Below are 18,738 nucleotides of genomic sequence, written 5' to 3'. Positions count from 1 at the left end.
GAAGAACTGCAGAGTTAATAGTTTCAGTTCTAAACATTAGTTTGATTGCACTGCTTTGACTTCATCAGACTGTGACCTTTAAAGCCACTAAATAAAACCCCTTATCACAATAGAGTTAAAACAGCACCTAAGTGGTATATTGAGTTAGGACTGATTGGCTTGAAATTGTTCTCTCTCAGCTCCCTTTTCATCTTTAGTGTCGGAAATCACTGTTTTCCTGTTGTCTGAATGGGCTTTTACATTTACCTTCCCTCTCCAGGCTCTGATAGGATTTCTTTGTTTACTGGCTGTCTTTCCCATGGGAATGAGACTGGATTTCAAGTGCAATGTTGAGTGTGAACCAACCATTCTGCATTCCTATGTATAGTAGACAGGCAGCAGAATCACTACCTGATGTGATGGGAGGCTGTTTACAATAAAAACCATACCGCCCATGTCTTTTTCAAGGTCCCGTGCATGGAGTAGATGTGAGAATACCAAGAACAACATCAGCCAATCTTGGGAAAGTATAAGAAAAAAGAACAAAATAGTCCCGAGTTAAAATATGAGACTGACTATTATGCGTGAGAAAGAACAGGAAATTCAGACAACAACAAAAAATACTTCAAACACAGCACTAAAATAAAAGGGAGAAAGTGATTCTGAGTGTGTCTGTCTGGGCTTCTGTTGTGTGTGACTGTACCATAAGTAGACAGTGGTTGGAGAAGAATACAGTCTTGGATCCACAATGAAAATCTCTTTGTTTTACTTCACTAAAACAGCACAGTAGTAAAAGCAATATTTTGTGTGTTTTCCAGGCTAAGTAAGTGCGAGGTCTTTCCAGAGGCCCAATCCACCAGTGTAATATTTGCTGCTGTCCAGTGGAGACTCTAGGTGGTAGACCCTGCCCCTTTCCCAGCAGCCCCAACCCAGCGGTGTTGGAGGGCCATTGGCTGTTTATCATAAACAGCCCAGCAAGGTCCATCTGCTTTGATTTTATTTAGCATTCTCCCCCAGGGTCTCTGAGCTGGAGTGAGAATAACAATACTTGAGCCCATCTGCTCCTGAAGTACCAGTCCCGGCTAAATTATCACAAGCTACGAGCGGCTGGCATATGCTGTGGCATTAAGATACAAGAGGGCATTGTGGCGCCAGCTGTTGTGTTGACAAATACTTATCTGGCACTTCTGAAGTCAGCTTGCTAAGCTGGTTTCAAGTTTGACTAAAAACTAAATGGGTGTAAGGTGTGTAAGAGGGTTCCTGTGGGGGAAATGCATGTATAATACAGGTTGATTTATCTATTTGTTGCTAAGTGTCTGGGGAATTGGGTCATAGGGTATATGGAACTTAATCCCAACATATAGGCCACAGGGATAATAACAATGAAAAGCCAGTCACACAAGTAGTCAAACAAACTGCCATCTTAAAACTGATCTGTCATTCTTTATTGTTAAGAATATTGCACCCAATTTGTATTTATTTCCTGGACAGCAGATGATTGACTGTTGTTTTAAAGAGGACTAAACTGGGGCCCATATTGTAATAAGCCTATGACTAAAGGCATAAACCCACTTGCTCACACATTGTCAACAACTGCTTAAACATAGATGAGACTTTTCTCAAGAGCTTGAAATGCTGCAGTCCTCACAGACAGGCACCGCAAGTCACTCACTAAGCTAGAAATGTAGCCATGCACCCGCTGGGCACACACTGGTTGAATCAACGTTGTTTCCACGCCATTTCAATAAAATAACATTGAGCCATGTGGAATAAACATTGAATTGATGTCTGTGCCCAGTGAGTTATGACTAACTCAAAAAAGCATACCCTTTTCACTATTATAACGATTGATCAGAGATAGGTTTAAAAAATGTATTTCTGCCTTTTCCAGTAGACTGTAGTTTGAGGTGATAAAGAGAAGAAAATAGAACCTTGTGTTAATGTGCTGTCTGGGCCTCGAGCTCCCTGTCGGACCAGTGTCCAGCTGCTGTGTCTCTGCCCACGGGGAGGTTAGTCCCATCTGCACCCCGTCTCTCTGACAAACGCATCAACCAGAGCAGAATCCCCGCTGTGCTGAGCCCCTGCAGAGACACCATGCTAATGAGCCCTGCACCTCTGTGACAGGTGAGGACACAGACACCAGAGTTGAATCAAGGTACATGACAAGCGTACCCCAATTCACTCGTACTCAGACGCGCCAAACAAAGCAAACTGCCAGGCACATGGCAAACATCTCCAACACACAAATAAACACTTTTCATACTTTTCAAAACAGGGGTTTTAATTTAGTTAACATTTACGAGAACAGCACTGACATTAATTTGCATCCGTTATATACTTTAAAGATAGATGCACAAGTCAATATTCATAGATATCCATATCAGAGACTCACATGCTCCAGTGGAGTAAAGAAAGTCCTCCTGTCTGTCTGTGACGAGCATTAAACTTCAGCAGTGCAGAAACAAGCACACACAGTAATAATGTCCCCTTTGAGGGTCCCTGGGAAAACAATCACAATGGGGCTTTGTGGAGGTTGTAGTCATCTGGAAACAAGCATTGAACCACCCAATTAGGCCTTCATTGTGACATTAAACTACACTACCCAGCATGCCACTGGTGGTAACATTCAGTAGTATTAATGGGACAGCATGAATCACAAGAACTCACTTCAATATCTGGTGAGAGATGGGAGGAGGAGTAAAAATTATATTTAATATATTTTTTAAATTTCCTTCAAAAAAGAAAATACGAGAATGTAAATATATTCAGATTAAAATATAATTAGGTATATACTGTATTTTAAGTTACTTGATTTTGATCCATGGTTGGGGAGTTGACTGTCACAAATGTATGAAAAAGACACAAGGCATATACTGTTTGTCTCATCAGATAGATAAGTATTGAGTATGACACATGTCAAGCAGGAGTTTGCTATGTCTTGAGTGCAGTTAAAAGTTTAGATATAAAATAATTTAGTTTGTTGACACACAATGCCTTGAGACTTACAAAAAAGAAAAATCTAAAATTTCAGTTGAATATTTCCACAACCTGTTAATTCAAAAACACCTGCCAGGCTTTAGAGTATCTGACCTGTCCTCTGACTGCATGGAGAACTGTCATACAGCCGCCTTTACCATATATCCATTTGGAACACACACACACTTTCATGAAATCTACAAGGTATAATAGGGAAATATGCCACCCAAAGTATTCTGGTTGAGCCTAATGCTAAATTCGGTTGACACAAATATACTGTTGGTGGTGGTACACATCTGACATAATGGATCATGGTACTAAGGAGGTCTTAAGACAAGCTGTTTAAACCGTATACATAGTTGGTTGAGGGTTTTGAACATGGCATTATTTCCACTATGAGTTGAATTATGGAGCGCTCCCATCTCTTACACTGATTAAGAAAAGCAGGACTCCCCCTGCTTTAGGTAAATGAGGTGGCCTCTGTCCTTCCATTAACATGGCTTGTTTTTGTTTCGCATGTTTGGTCAGCCGAGGCGAGCATGCCGTCCCCCTCTCTCTCTCTCTCTCTCTCTCCTCTTCCTCTCCACAGGAAGAGAATAATATTCAGCGGGCTTCTCGTGTCTCCATCGACCGCCGTCCCCCACCACTCAGCTACGAGGCACAGGGAAGCTACTGACGTCAAGATCAGCTTGTTTTGTTGTTCACCACAGAGGGAAAACAAGAACAACAACACTTCAACAAATGCACAGTGCAAATAAGCTTTTCTCTTTTATAGTCTTCACTTTGGGCAGAGTAGACTGAGGAGACAGGGGCAGGCATTGAGGAGGAGGTGGGGACACAGGGAGAGAGCCCTGGACTGCAGCTCTGCCGTCTGTCTATCTGTCTGTCTGGGAGTCTCCTGCTCCAGGGGCTCTACTTGTACAGGCTCATGGTGGGGCTCTGGTACATGCACATGTAGGCGTCACACAGCAGACGGCGGGCCTGGCCCTGGATGCTCTTGGGGTCCAGGGCGTGCAGCTCCTCAGGGGTCATCTTCAGATAGGCCCCCACCTCCGGACATGGAGACACCTGGGGGATGTTGAAGCCATTCTGCCCTCCTGTGGAACAACAAACACAGACAGAGCACTCAGATCTGTGGTATTAAAGCAATGGCAAGTGTTCTAGTTATATTGCTATGTAATATAATTTCTGTGTGTGAATTAATCCAAAATATTTACTATTGAGCTGAATATCTATTCATAATTATGAACAAAATCAAAAATAGCTTGACAGTTCATAATAACTTTGTAAATTATTCAAAATACTGCTTCCCCCACAACAAAAAGCGAAAAGTTATCCAATAACTCCTGAAGAAGATTTCTCCCCATACCGTCGCGATCGGCCATACTGTCGAAGAAGAGCCATGCAGAGTCTTGGTGGCCGTACTTGATGAACGCTACGTAGTGACTGGTCTCGATGCAGAGCACAGCGAACAGCTCCATCCGCTGGCAAGGGAAGCTACCCTGCCGCCACACACCCTCTTGCAGTTCCTTGGGGACGGACAACTTGCCGTGGCGATGGGCCTTCCTCCTCGGGTGGAGGTGAACCTGAGGGAACACATACACATAATGGTTGGAAATAAGTATTTACCTATTTCTTAGGGATTTTGTAAGTATTTCTAATCACTAGTTATAAATCGGTCTAATAACAGTTCTCACAGATCGATGGCAACTACAGAGTAAAGAATAAAACTGAAGAATGACAAGTTTCACAATTCATTAGTTTAAAAAAATCAATTACACATATATTCACAAATGTGCCTCAAAGTTCAAGGTAAATATTTTGTCTTCAGCTATACGTTATTTAAGCAATAAGGCACGAGGGGGTATGGTATATGGCCAATATACCACGGCTAATGGCTGTTCTTAGGCACGACGCAGCAAGAAGTGCCTGGATACAGCCTTTAGCCGTGGTATATTGGTCATATACCACAAACCCCCGAGGTGCCTTATTGCTATTATAAACTGATTACCAACGTAATTAGAGAAGTAAAAATACATGTTTTGTCATAGCCGTGGTATATCAGACCTTATACCACAGGTATCAGCCGATCAGCATTCAGGGCTCAAACCACCCAGTACAAAATACAACTTAGAAAGTTACATGAAACTCAGGCATTCCTTAGGACTTGTCGCCCCCAAGTGGATTGTACTGGAACTACACTGCTTTACAACTACTGCAAGTCCCTGATGAGATCCCCTTAGTTTCTATGTTGGTGAAATGGCACCCTCTGTCTGTTACCTGTGTATTGCACTTTTCACAGAACTGTTTTATCTTCCCGGCAGTGATGTCACCGTCCTCGTAGCACTCCCTGCATTCATACAGAGCCAGACCCCCGCAGATTCGACACTCCCTGGGAGCTGAGAGAGAAGCACAGGGTTGAGGGTTGACTATACACACCCACACACAACCATATGTCGATGGAGAACAGTAGATTTATGATATGGAAAAGTTATCACAATCAATAATGATAATCCAACTTCAAATAAAATAACTTTTTACGCACTGTCTTCAAGTAAGTCTGTGATGTCTAACTCTAGTGAGGGGAAGATCTTGTTGAACATCTTGAAGTCCTTCCCAAAGCGAGGCATTTGGATGATAAGGCAGGAAGGAGCCTGAACAGAGAGAAGACGCATGAAGTCACCACATCAAATTGTATTGGTCAGATACACATATTTAGCAGATGTTATTGCAGGTGTAGCGAAATGCTTGTGTTCCTAGCTCCAACAGTGCAGTAGTATCTAACCATTCACACAAATCCAAAAGTAAAAGAATGAAATTAAGAAATATATAAATATTAGATAGAGCCATGTCGGAGTGGCATTGACTAAAATAATGTAGAAAAGAATACAGTATATAAATATGAGATGAGTAAAGTAGTATGTAAACATTATTAAATTGACTAGTGTTCCATTAAAGTGGCCAGTGATTCCAAGTCTACAGTATGTATATAGGGCAGCAGCCTATTTTATATGTATTTAACCTTTATTTAACTAGGCAAGTCAGTTAAGAAGAAATTCTTATGTACAATGATGGCCTAACCCTTCCAAACCCTAACCAGGACGACGCTGGACCAATTGTGCGCCGCCCTATGGGACTCCCAATCCTGTCCGGTTGTGATACAGCCTGGAATCGAACCAGGGTCTGTAGTGACGCCTCTAGCACTGAGATGCAGTGCCTTAGACCGCTGCGCCTGCCGGGAGCCTCTAAGGTGCAGGGTTGCGTAACCGGGTGGAAGACAGCTAATGATGTCTATTTATAAGTCTGATGGTCTTGAGATATTGGCTGCTTTTCAGTCTCTCGGTCCCAGCGTTAATGTACCTGTACTGACTTCGCCTTCCGGGTGATAGCGGGGTGAAGTGGTGGTTGATGTCCTTGATGATCTTTTTGGCCTTCCTGTGACATCGGGGGCTGTAGGTGTCCTGGATGCGTTGGGAGTTAGGAGTTGCCGTACCAGGCGGTGATACAGCCCAACAGGATGCTCTTGTGCATCTGAAAGTTTGTTTGGGTTTTAGGGGCCAAGCCAAATTTCTTCAGCCCCCTGAGGTTGAAGAGGCGCTGTTGCGCTTTCTTCACCACACTGTCTGTGGGTGGACCATTTCAGATCTTCAGTGATGTGTAAGCCGAAGGGAAGTTCTCCACCTTCTCCACTGAGGTACCGACAATGTGGATAGGAGCGTGCTCCCTCTGCTGTTTCCTGAAGTCCACGATCAGCACTTTTGTTTTGTTGACGTCGAGTGAAAATTTACTTTCCTGGCACCACTCTCCCAGGACCCTTACCTCCTCCCTGTAGGCTGTCTCGTCATTGATGGTAATCAGGCCTACTACAGTTGTGTCGTCTGCAAACTTGATGATGGAGTTGGAAGCATGCGTGGCCACGCAGTCATGGATGAACAGGGAGTACAGGAAGGGGCTGAGCACGCACCCTTGTGGGGCCCCGGTGTTGAGGATCAGCAAAGTAGAGGTGTTGTTTCCTACCTTCACCACCTAGGGGCAGCCCATCAGGAAGTCCAGGACGCAGTTGCACAGGGCGGGGTTGAGACCCAGGGCCCCGAGCTTAATGATGAGCTTGGAGGGCACTACGGTGTTGAATGCTGAGCTATAGTCAATGAACAGCATTCTTACATAGGTATTCCTCTTTTCCAGATGGGATAGGGCAGTATGCAGTGCGATGGCGATTGCATTGTCTGTGGATCTATTGGGGCGGTAAGCAAATTGCAATGGGTCTAGGGTGTCAGGTAAGGTAGAGGTGATATGATCCTTGACTAGTCTCTCAAAGTACTTCATGATGACAGAAGTGAGCTCTACAGGGCGATAGTCATTTAGTTCAGTTACCTTTGCTTTCTTGGGTACAGAAACAATGGTGGACATCTTCAAGCAAGACTGTGTTCCCTTTGTAGTCCGTGATTGTCTGTAGACCCTGCCACATACATCTCGTGTCTGAGCCGTTGAATTGCAACTCCACTTTGTCTCTGTACTGACGTTTTTCCTGTTTGATTGCCTTACGGGAGGGAACTACACTGTTTGTATTTGGCCATATTCTCAGTCATTTTGCCATGGTTAAATGCGGTGGTTCACACTTTCATTTTTGTGTGAATGCTGCCATCTAGTCAAGGTTTCTGGTTTGGGTAGGTTTTAATAGTCACAGTGGGTACAACACCTCCTATACACTTCCTGATGAACTCAGTCACCGTATCCGTGTATTCGTCAATGTTATTCTCAGAGGCTACCCGCAACATATCCCAGTCCACGTGATCAAAACAATCTTGAAGCATGGATTCCGATTGGTCAGACCAGCGTTGAATAGACCTTAGCAAGGGCACTTCCTCTGTTTCTGCCTATAGGAAGGGAGGAACAAAATGGAGTCATGCTCAGATTTGTCGAAGCGAGGGTGGGGGAGGGCCTTGTAGGCATTTCGAAAAATTGAGAAGCAGTGGTCCAATGTTTTTCTAGAGCGAGTACTACAGTTGGTAAAACTTCGATAGCGTTTTCCTCAAATTTGCTTTGTTAAAATCCCCAGCTACAATAAATCCAGCCTCAGGATATGTGGTTTCCAGTTTGCATAAAGTCCAGTGTAGTTCTTTTTTGAGCCGCCATGGTATCGACTTGAGGGAATTTACACGGCTGTGACTATAACCGAAGAGAATTCTCTTGGGAGTTAATTCAGTCGGCATTTGATTGTGGCGGATTTTAGGTCGGATGAACAAAAGGACTTGAGTTTCTGTATGCTATCACAGTCACGCCATGAGTAGTTATTCATGAAACATACACCCCCGCCTTTCTTCTTCCCGGAGAGTTCTTTATTCCCGTCTGCGCGATGTATTGAGAACTCAGTATATCCCGAGATACTCTGTTTCACAGAAACATGGCTATGTTACAATCCCTGATGTCTCTCTGGAAGGAGATCTGAGCTCTGAGCTCGTCTACTTTATTGTCCAGAGACTGAACATTAGCGAGTAATATAAGCGGTGGATGGTGTGCACGCCTCCGGAGTCGGACTAGAATTCCACTCTAAATACCTCTTCTCCGCAGGCGGTGTTTTGGAGCAGGCTCTGGAATAAGTTCAATTACCCTGGAGGGTACGAACAAAGGATCCAATTCGAGAAAGTCGTATTCCTGGTTGTAATTCTGGCGAGTTACCACCGCTCTGACATCCAAAAGTTCTTACGGCTGTATGTAATAACACCCCCAAAATGATGGGCTAATAACGTAAGAAATAACACACAAAAAAACAAAAAACAAAATACTGCAAAGTTGCTTTGGACCTAGAAGCAGAGCTGCCATATCTGTCAGCACCATCTTACCTTACTGAGGAACAGCCATTACATAACAAACAAAATCCCACTAAAATTCCACAAAAGAGAACTGTATGTGTGTTCTACAAACTACTGATCCTGCCAATTTCCCATAGTAGATCATTAATCATTGATTAATTCAGCTAATCATTAGAATTGATAGTCAAGTTGACTCTCCCTTCATGCTCCTAGAGTGAATTGCTTCTTGATTGCAATCAGCAAATCATTCACCTCTGAGCAACCCAACCACTGACAGACAGCCAGCCAGACATACAGACAGGTCACCTCAGCAAACTTGAGGTCACTGTTGATGAAGGACCACTCTATGAGCTGCTGGCTGGTTGGCACGCCCACTTTGTCCTTCTTATCCATGAAGATCTGGTAGAAGTAGCAGTCCTGAACCTTCTGACCTGCCGACCTAGACACGACAGACACAAACAGAATATCATGTGTAATGCATTGGAAATCATACTAATTTGAGCTCATCTTAGATGCATGTCTAAATATGATTAAAATGTGTATACTATTAGCAGAAATAGTTTAGATAAGCAATAACAAGAGGATATGTTTAGGAGTACGATTAATGTAGACTGACCTCAGCTTGAGTAAGGGGTCCACCCTCAATATGTGATGGAACAGAATATTGAGGAACTCCTCAGGATCTGTGAGGTGACCATTAAGTTAATAACAAGCTTAAAACATTTAGAAGTTTATGACATTAATAACAAAACCCCAAATCTTTAATATTTTGATAAAGGCATTAGACACCTTTTTCTTCAGATGTGAACCCTGAGGCAGCTTCTACCTTCTCCAGTATCCTTCTGAGCTTCATCACTTTAGTGGCACACACATAGCCATGTCTACCAAGACAAATAAAAATAGAATCAGAGGATCTCATAGTTATGATACTTGGCTGTGTCTAGAAAACTAATGAAAGTGCTTAGAAATTACATGTTAAGCATTGGTTTGCCACATGACATTATACTGAATGAATGTGTCTGAACAAAACACGATGAGTAGTTTCCTACTTACATGCGCAGGGGGTTGACTATCTCTGTGCGTAGCAGCTCCTGTGTCTCTCGGTAATACTCTACGTCAGTCTTGGACCTCGGCCTCAGCAGAACTGTGTCCAGGACTGAGCTGAAGGAAAACAGGCTAAAGAGGGGAAAGGAGGGAAAGAATAAACATGACTCCCTGTTGAGACTTTAAAAAACTCACTACAGTGACATAGGAATGAGGTTAAGAACTCTATAATAATACACGCAAGGAAGAAGTGAAAACTCAGATCTCTTTTCTATGTCCTCACCAGAAGAGTGTGGAGTCCAGGTAGCAGGAGTTGTAGTGTCCCTGGATACCTTTCTTCTTGCCCACCATGATGTCTAGACCGTCATTCTCAGTGCGTGGAGGAGTGTTCTCATGCACCACCTCACTCAGATAACCCCCGAAAGCTGGACAGACACAAACAGTGAAGTTTAAGTTGACAATCCTGGGCCGGACTGCTTTGCTGGGTGGAAATGTCCCTGTATAGCCTTTACCCGTCCAATCCTAGGGAGTACCTAGGGGTCAATTTGTAATTCAGCGCAGGACTGACAGGTGACACCAGTGACTCACCGATAGAGTTGCATCTCTCGATGGGGTTGGAGGAGTGGTGTAGGGAGGGGAAACGGGAGTCCGGCCGGCAGCATTTCAGCTTCACAAACAGGGCCTTCTTGGGCGCGCAGTTGAAGTAACGGGTACCTTGAAAGGTGCCGTCTGTACAGCCAACACACTCTTCCTCCTGAGAGAGCAGAAGCAGACAAGGACATCATGATGTTGAGTGCAGTTACCTGTATGCTATTAAACCAAACATATAGCTAGTAATGATACTGGATTTGGATGATTCTACCATTCAATTAACCAAATGTTGGTTTCTCTGAAGTTTTCCTGAAATTCTTTAGTTCACTTGCTGTGACAATGTTATTGGGAAAAACATAAGACAAAATAGCCAGGTCTCAGAGACGACAAAGAGACAATCCTTCCAGTCAGTGTAATGATCTCTCACCAGCTCCAGGCCAGCCAGTGGCTCTGGTAGTCCCGGGGGCAGCCCCACCCAGCGGATGACCCCACACAGGGGCGGGTTCTCCTTCACCTCCACTAGGGACCCCACCTCCAGACCAGGCGCTCCCCCACCCCCGTGAGAGCTGGGAGGTGAGGGGGGCTGCGGAGAGGGAGGGGATGGGGGCTCTGGCATCTGCATCTGCTCTCCCATCACTGACTGCACAGAGAGCGAGAGGGGTCCATGGCTCATGCTGCCATTGGGCCCAGTCTTACGGCTCAGGCTGAAGGGCAGGGAGTGGAACTTGTTGTCATTGGACAAGGAAGCAGAGGGCGGGGCCCTGGTAGGAGGTGTGGTTTCATTGAAGTCAGGGGGCGTGTCGGTGAGGGACTTTGCAGGGTCTTCCCCTACTGCAGAGGAAAACAACAGACAATCAATTTTCACTGCAGCAGATATTAAACTGACAGAGAGCTTCTAGCATTGTGGGCTCATCAGATATTAGTTTTTTTTGGCAATGTTGTGAATAGGGAGTGTGCAGGTGGTGTCACAGCTTCATATCAGCATTAGCAAACCAAATGTAACCTTGGCTTATAAACACTTTCACTATAAAGTGGATACACTTTTACATTCACTGTAAACAGAACCACAAAATATATCGTGTGACACAAGGACGTTTTAATTTACCTCCCATGGGAGTTGAAAAACGTTAATAGTTGTGTCACAGAGTGTGTGAGAAAATCTAAATGCCTCCACATGGAGACAGCCACAGAATAATCCAGACGAGATGGGTGAGTCATAAGATCATCACGTCACCAATGGAAAGTACAATACACCATCAAATATGAATATGATTGACCTGAACATATGGGTAAGAAGGCAGTGATGAAAAACAAAACAGAGGTGATGAAACAGAACAGAGGAAACAGCTGTGACAGGATTTCTCTCATTCCTGCGACATAGGAGTCATCTCCACTGGGTCTTCTTCACCCTAGAGTCCACTGATAGCTCCATAACTTTACACACAGGCTTTACATGACTCAATCATTTTCATTCCCTTGGTTTCACCTGTGTAATTATCCATTCATCACCACCACGCTGTAAGGAAAACTATATTTGACCGCATGTAGGCTACCTACCTAAACTACCCCACACCATCCCCCATGAAACATATCCACGTCCTCACTTAAACCAAGTACTGAAGGCTTACACTAATGCTTACAGGAAACCATCAAGAATAAAGTACAGTATTGTACCTAATTTAATTATTCTGAGAGTGAATAAATGCAAGAAATGTTAAAGCATTATTAAAAGCCTTTGTGATTTGAGGAAGACCATGACACCGCAATTGCACCATGCAGGTGGATCTCACAGTTAATGGGAATGAATAGATGGAGGACTCTCAGTGAAGGGTCTTCATTAGGGCCGGGACAATTCCAGTATCGCGATACTCGTTAGCATAGTCTCAAGGAAACAAAACACAAAGCGGATTTAACTTCAACCCCCATTGTGTTGTCATCCAGTCACATTTATTTATGTTCCAAGCTATAGAACACACTATTTTACATACAGCAGGTATTTTAAAAAGAACCAAAAGAGTGATCTGCTTCATGTTTTTATTTTTGCAATGGAAAAAATATCTTGGATACTGGTATCACCACAGCCCTAGTCTTGATAGCAAGCTTTTTTAATCAAATCACAGTAACAATTTTAATAATGTTATCTACCTAAACAATACAACAATTAAGTTAAAGATCAAACGCATTCTTTATTTGTTCACTGATTGGTAAATGAATACTGTAGAACAACCATGCATTAACAGGACCCTGCTATCAAGACAGATGGGAGTCTCAGTACTGTATCTTGCTGGGGCTTTACCTTCATCAATGTACCATGTGCTTTTGGATTTGGCCTGGACTGGGTGGTCAACATAGCTGCCATTTAAAGTACAATACAATTCTGACTTGCTTCTACTCCCACACTGAAGACCTAAGCCTGGATATAACACAAGTCAACAGAGAAACAGAAAAGAAGCAGGTATGTGTTTGCTGCAGTGAAGCCTGCTGGGGGGAGAACGCCTCATAATAGCGGCTGGAATGGAGTAAATGGAATGGTATCAAATCCATGACAACCATGTTTTTCAATACCATTCCATTTGCTCCATTGCAGCCATTATTATGAGGCGTTCTTTAATGACAGCAGGATAGGTGGGGATAGGTGGGGAGAGGAGGGAGAGAGAAAGGCATAGAGAGAGGGAACGGAGGCAGATCGTCAGCACACTGTGCAGGTCAGTAGCCATGCAAGGAACACAATGGTTCAGTAACTCTCACCACTCCAAACCATTCACATCAGCTCTGGAATCCAAATGGACCATTCACACAAATGGAATCTTGCCAAACTTCAATTTTCCAAAATTCAGTCATCATGCCTTAATGATATTATTTCCCAATGACAGAACCATCAGCACACTAACACCATGTTAAAGTGTTATAGTGTTAGCTAGTACATGCACTTGAAGCCAGCAGCAGTACCTTTGCTCTTTGGTTTGCTTTGGCAAGAGGACTTGTCACTGCTGCTGCCTCTGGGGGTAAAACTGTGCTTCTGCAGCCTCTGGTCCTGCATGGAGTATTCTGTAAACACACAGTCCAGTAAAACAACAGTGTGGAACAACACTGATATACCCCAACACTGCACAGCTGTCTGTCTTGTTGCAGGTGCTGGCAGGTATACAGTATATACGGTTGGAAGTTTACATACACCTTAGCCAAATACATTTAAACTGAGTTTCACAATTCCTGACATTTAATCCTAGTAAAAATTCCCTGTCTTAGGTTCACCACTTTATTTTAAGAATGTGAAATGTCAGAATAATAGTAGAGAGTGATTTCAGCTTTTATTTCTTTCACCGCATTCCCAGTGGGTCAGAAGTTTACATACACTCAATTATTATTTGGTAGAATTGCCTTTAAATTGTTAAACTTGGGTCAAACGTTTTGGTTAGCCTTCCACAAGCTTCCCACAATAAGTTGTGTGCATTTTGGCTCATTCCTCCTGACAGAGCTGGTGTAAGTGAGTCAGGTTTGTAGGTCTCCTTGCTCGCACACACTTTTTCAGGTCTGCCCACAAATTTTCTATAAGATTGAGGTCAGGGCTTTTCTTGTCCTTAAGCCATTTTGCCACAACTTTGGAAATATGCTTGGGGTCATTGTCCATTTGGAAGACCCATTTGTGACCAAGCTTTAACTGATGTCTTGAAATGTTGCCACAATATAGTCACAATTGTCCTACTTCATGATGCCATCTATTTTGTGAAGTGCACAAGTCCCTCCTGCAGCAAAGCACCACCACAACATGATGCTGCCACCCCTGTGCTTCACGTTTGGGATGGTGTTCTTCGGCTTGCAAGTCTCCCCCTTTTTCCTCCAAACATAATGATGGTCATTATGACCAAACAGTTCTATTTTTTGTTTCATCAGACGAGAGTACAATTCTCCAAAAAGTACGTCCTTTGTCCCTATGTGCAGTTGCAAACCGTAGTCTGGCTTTTCTATGGCGGTTTTGGAGCAGTGGCTTCTTCCTTGCTGAGCGGCCTTTCAGGTTATGTCGATATAGGACTCGTTTTACTGTGGATAAAAGATACTTTTGTACCCGTTTCCTCCAGCATCTTCACAAGATTCTTTGCTGTTCTGGGATTGATTTGCACTTTTCGCACCAAAGTACATTCGTCTTTAGGAGACAGAACGTGTCTCCTTCCTGAGCGGTATGACGGCTGCATGGTCCCATGGTGTTTATACTTGCGTACTATTGTTTGTACAGATGAACGTGGTACCTTCAGGTGTTTGGAAATTGCTCCCAGGGATAAACCAGACTTGTGGAGGTCTGATTTCTTTAGATTTAACCATGATATCAAGCAAAGAGGCAATGAGTTTGAATGTAGGCCTTGAAATACATCCACAAGTACACCTCCAATTGACTCAAATTATGTCAATTAGCAGAAGCTTCTAGTTAATCAGAAGCTTCTAAAGCCATGACATAATTTTCTGGAATTTTCCAAGCTGTTTAACGAATTGTACAAACCCCACCCACCCGCACGCGAAGACCATGTCCAAGAAGACCATGAAAGTCAAAGCCTCTGAACCATTGTTGGGGTTCAGAGTCAGACAGCACACACAAACAAATCAATAAAACCAATGGCTAGAACAAAGAGGCTGAGAGGAGCAGCATCTCACTTGACTTTCAAAAACAAGCAGAGCCATCAAACAAAAGAGCCTCTGTTGCTGCTGCTGCTGCTACGGTACTACTACTGCTGTTGCTACTGCTGATGCTACTACTACTGCTGCTGCTGCTGTTGTTGTCACTATGTTACTACTGCTGCTGCTGCTGTTACTACTGCTGCTGCTGTTGCTGTTGTTACTACTGCTGCTGCTGTTACTACTGCTGCTGCTGCTGCTACTACTGCTGCTGCTGCTACTACTGCTGCTGCTGCTACTGCTGTTGCTGCTGCTGCTGTTACTACTGCTGCTACTGCTGTTACTACTGCTGCTTCTGCTGTTACTACTGCTGCTGCTGCTGTTACTGCTGCTGTTACTACTGCTGCTGTTACTACTGCTGTTGTTACCGCTGCTGCTGCTGTTACCACTGCTGCTGCTGCTGCTACCACTGCTGCTGCTGCTGCTACCACTGCTGCTGCTACCACTGCTGCTGTTGTTACTACTACTGCTGCTGTTGTTACTACTACTGCTGCTGCTGCTGCTGTTACTACTGTTGCTGCTGCTACCGCTGCTGCTGTTGCTGTTGTTACTACTGCTGCTGCTGTTGTTGTTGTTGTTACTGCAGCTGTTACTGCTGCTGTTACTGCAGCTGCTGCTGCTGTTACTACTAGCAGCTGCTGTTACCACTGCTGCTGTTACCACTGCTGCTGCTACTACTGCTGCTGCTGCTGTTACTACTGCTGCTGTTGCTGTTACTACTGCTGCTGCTGTTACTACTGCTGCTGCTGCTGCTGCTGTTGTTGTTACCACTGCTGCTGCTGTTACTACTGCTGCTGCTGCTGTTACTGCTACTACTGCTGCTGCTGGTGCTGCTGTTGTGCTGTTGCTGTTGCTGCTGTTGTTACCTGCTGTTGCTGCTGCTGTTACCACTGCTGCTGCTGTTGCTGCCACTGCTGCTGTTGTTACTACTACTGCTGCTGCTGCTGTTACTACTGTTGCTGCTGCTACCGCTGCTGCTGTTGCTGTTGTTACTACTGCTGCTGCTGTTGTTGTTACTGCAGCTGCTGTTGTTACTGCAGCTGCTGCTGTTACCACTGCTGCTGTTACCACTGCTGCTGTTACCACTGCTGCTGTTACTACTGCTGCTGTTACTACTGCTGCTGTTGTTACTGCTGCTGCTGCTGTTGTTGTTACTACTGCTGCTGCTGGTGCTGCTGTTGTTGTTACTACTGCTGCTGCTGGTGCTGCTGTTGTTGTTACTACTGCTGCTGCTGGTGCTGCTGTTGTTGTTACTACTGCTGCTGCTGGTGCTGCTGTTGTTGTTACTACTGCTGCTGGTGCTGCTGTTGTTGTTACTACTGCTGCTGGTGCTGTTGTTACTACTGCTGCTGCTGGTGCTGCTGTGCTGCTGGTGTTACTACTGCTGCTGCTGGTGTTACTGCTGCTGCTGTTACTGCAGCTGCTGTTACTGCTGGCTGCTGCTGCTGTTGTTACTAGCTGCTGTTGTTGTTACTACTGCTGCTGTTGTTGTTACTACTGCTGTTACTGCAGCTGCTGCTGTTACTGCAGCTGCTGTTGTTACTGCAGCTGCTGTTGTTGTTGTTACTACTGCTGCTGTTGTTGTTACTACTGCTGCTGCTGTTGTTACTACTGCTGCTGCTGTTGTTACTACTGCTGCTGCTGTTGTTACTACTGCTGCTGCTGCTGTTGTTACTACTGCTGCTGCTGCTGTTGTTGTTACTACTGCTGCTGCTGTTGTTACTACTGCTGCTGTTGTTGCTGCTGCTACTGTTGTTGTTACTACTGCTGCTGCTGTTGTTACTACTGCTGCTGTTGTTACTACTGCTGCTGTTGTTACTACTGCTGCTGTTGTTACTACTGCTGCTGTTGTTGTTACTACTGCTGCTGTTGTTGTTACTACTGCTGCTGTTGTTACTACTGCTGCTGCTGTTGTTGTTGTTGTTACTACTGCTGCTGTTACTACTGCTGCTGTTGTTACTACTGCTGCTGCTGTTGTTGTTGTTGTTACTACTGCTGCTGTTACTACTGCTGCTGTTGTTACTACTGCTGCTGCTGTTACTACTGCTGCTGCTGTTACTACTGCTGCTGCTGCTGCTGTTACTACTGCTGTTACTACTACTGCTGCTGCTGTTGTTACTACTGCTGCTGCTGCTGTTGTTACTACTGCTGCTGCTGCTGTTGTTACTGCTGCTGTTGTTACTACTGCTGCTGTTGTTACTACTGCTGCTGTTGTTACTACTGCTGCTGCTGCTGTTGTTGTTACTACTGCTGCTGCTGTTGTTGTTACTACTGCTGCTGCTGCTGTTGTTGTTACTACTGCTGCTACTGTTGTTGTTACTGCTGCTGCTGCTGTTGTTGTTACATGCTGCTGCTGCTGCTGCTGCTGTTGTTACACATGCTGCTGTTGCTGCTGTTGTTACATCCGCTGCTGCTGCTGTTGTTACATCCGCTGTTACATCCTGCTGCTGCTGTTGTTACATCCGCTGCTGCTGCTGCTGTTTACATCTGCTGCTGCTGCTGTTGCTGCTGTTGTTACTGCTGCTGCTGTTGTTACTCCGCTGCTGCTGCTGCTGTTGTTACTACTGCTGCTGCTGGTGCTGCTGTTGTTGTTACTACTGCTGCTGCTGCTGCTGCTGTTGTTGTTACTACTGCTGCTGTTGGTGCTGTTACATCTGCTGTTGTTGTTACTACTGCTGCTGCTGCTGCTGCTACCGCTGCTGCTGCTGTTGTTGTTACTACGGGTCTGCTGCTGTGCTGCTGTTGTTGTTACCACAATATGTCACAATTGCTGCTGCTGCCATCTATTTTGTTAAGTGCACAAGCTGCTCCTGTTGTTGCAAAACCTAGTCTGGCTTTTCTATGGCGGTTTTGGAGCAGTGGCTTCTTCCTTGCTGGTGTTACTACCCGTTTCCTCCAGCATCTTCACAAGATTCTTTGCTGTGCTGCTGCTGCACTTTTGTTGACAGAACGTCTCCTTCCTTGCTGCATGGTCCCATGGTGTTGTTACTACTATTGTTTGCTGCTGGACCAAGCTTTAACTGATGTCTTGTTACAATATTGCTACTGCATTTTTGAATTTTCCAAGCTGTACAAACCCCCTTACAAGAAGATCAGCCTCTGCTGTTCAGAGTCAGACAGCACACACAAACAAATCAATAAAACCAATGGCTAGAACAAAGTGTTACTCAAAAACAAGCAGAGCCATCAAACAAAAGAGCTCTGTTGCTGCTGTTGTTGATGCCACTGCTGCTGCTGTTTACTGCTGCTGTTGTTACATCTGCTGCATTTGCTGTTGTTACTATGTCTGAAATGTTTGCTGTTGTTACTACTGCTGCATCTGTTGTTACATCCTGCTGCTGCTTTTACTACTGCTGCTGCTTGTAGGTTGCTGTTAATCGATCTGTTACCACTGACTCGCTGTTGTTACTTTTGTACCCTGCTGCATGTTACTACTGCTGTTCTGTTGTTACTACTGCTGCTGCTGCTGTTACTCACTGCTGCTGCTACCATCAAACTGCTGCTGTTGTTGTTTACTACTGCTGCTGTTGTTGTTACTTACTGCTGCTGCTCCCTGCTGTTGTTGTTAAACCAGACTTGCTGTTACTGTTGTTGTTACCCTATCTGCTGTTGCTGTTTGTTGTTGTTACTGCTGCTGCTGTTGTTACTTACTGCTGCTGACATAATT

At 44.6% G+C, this 18,738-nt stretch overlaps 1 protein-coding gene across 2 annotated transcripts in view; it reads right to left on the bottom strand.

Annotated features, from left to right (window-relative positions):
* Positions 1 to 1,402: 1,402 nt before the first annotated feature.
* The window catches only part of LOC115125930 (ubiquitin carboxyl-terminal hydrolase CYLD-like), a 41,493-nt gene continuing 24,157 nt past the window's right edge, over positions 1,403 to 18,738 (bottom strand). Inside the window, exons 7-18 of one of the 2 annotated variants that reach the window (XM_065012039.1) lie at positions 13,353 to 13,451; positions 10,831 to 11,234; positions 10,401 to 10,566; positions 10,096 to 10,237; positions 9,822 to 9,944; positions 9,558 to 9,649; positions 9,385 to 9,451; positions 9,075 to 9,207; positions 5,501 to 5,609; positions 5,236 to 5,354; positions 4,325 to 4,541; positions 1,403 to 4,052 (exon numbers count right to left, since the gene is read on the bottom strand). In XM_065012039.1, the coding sequence (XP_064868111.1) occupies positions 3,868 to 4,052; positions 4,325 to 4,541; positions 5,236 to 5,354; positions 5,501 to 5,609; positions 9,075 to 9,207; positions 9,385 to 9,451; positions 9,558 to 9,649; positions 9,822 to 9,944; positions 10,096 to 10,237; positions 10,401 to 10,566; positions 10,831 to 11,234; positions 13,353 to 13,451 (1,856 nt within the window). In that variant the 3' untranslated portion in view covers positions 1,403 to 3,867. The remainder of the gene's footprint in view (positions 4,053 to 4,324; positions 4,542 to 5,235; positions 5,355 to 5,500; positions 5,610 to 9,074; positions 9,208 to 9,384; positions 9,452 to 9,557; positions 9,650 to 9,821; positions 9,945 to 10,095; positions 10,238 to 10,400; positions 10,567 to 10,830; positions 11,235 to 13,352; positions 13,452 to 18,738) is intronic. The other variant, XM_065012040.1, reaches the window with a different exon arrangement.

The sequence above is a fragment of the Oncorhynchus nerka genome, linkage group LG27 (assembly GCF_034236695.1).
Source record: "Oncorhynchus nerka isolate Pitt River linkage group LG27, Oner_Uvic_2.0, whole genome shotgun sequence".
In the NCBI taxonomy this organism is placed as follows: domain Eukaryota; kingdom Metazoa; phylum Chordata; class Actinopteri; order Salmoniformes; family Salmonidae; genus Oncorhynchus; species Oncorhynchus nerka.
This window is presented reverse-complemented; position numbering and strand designations above follow the sequence as displayed.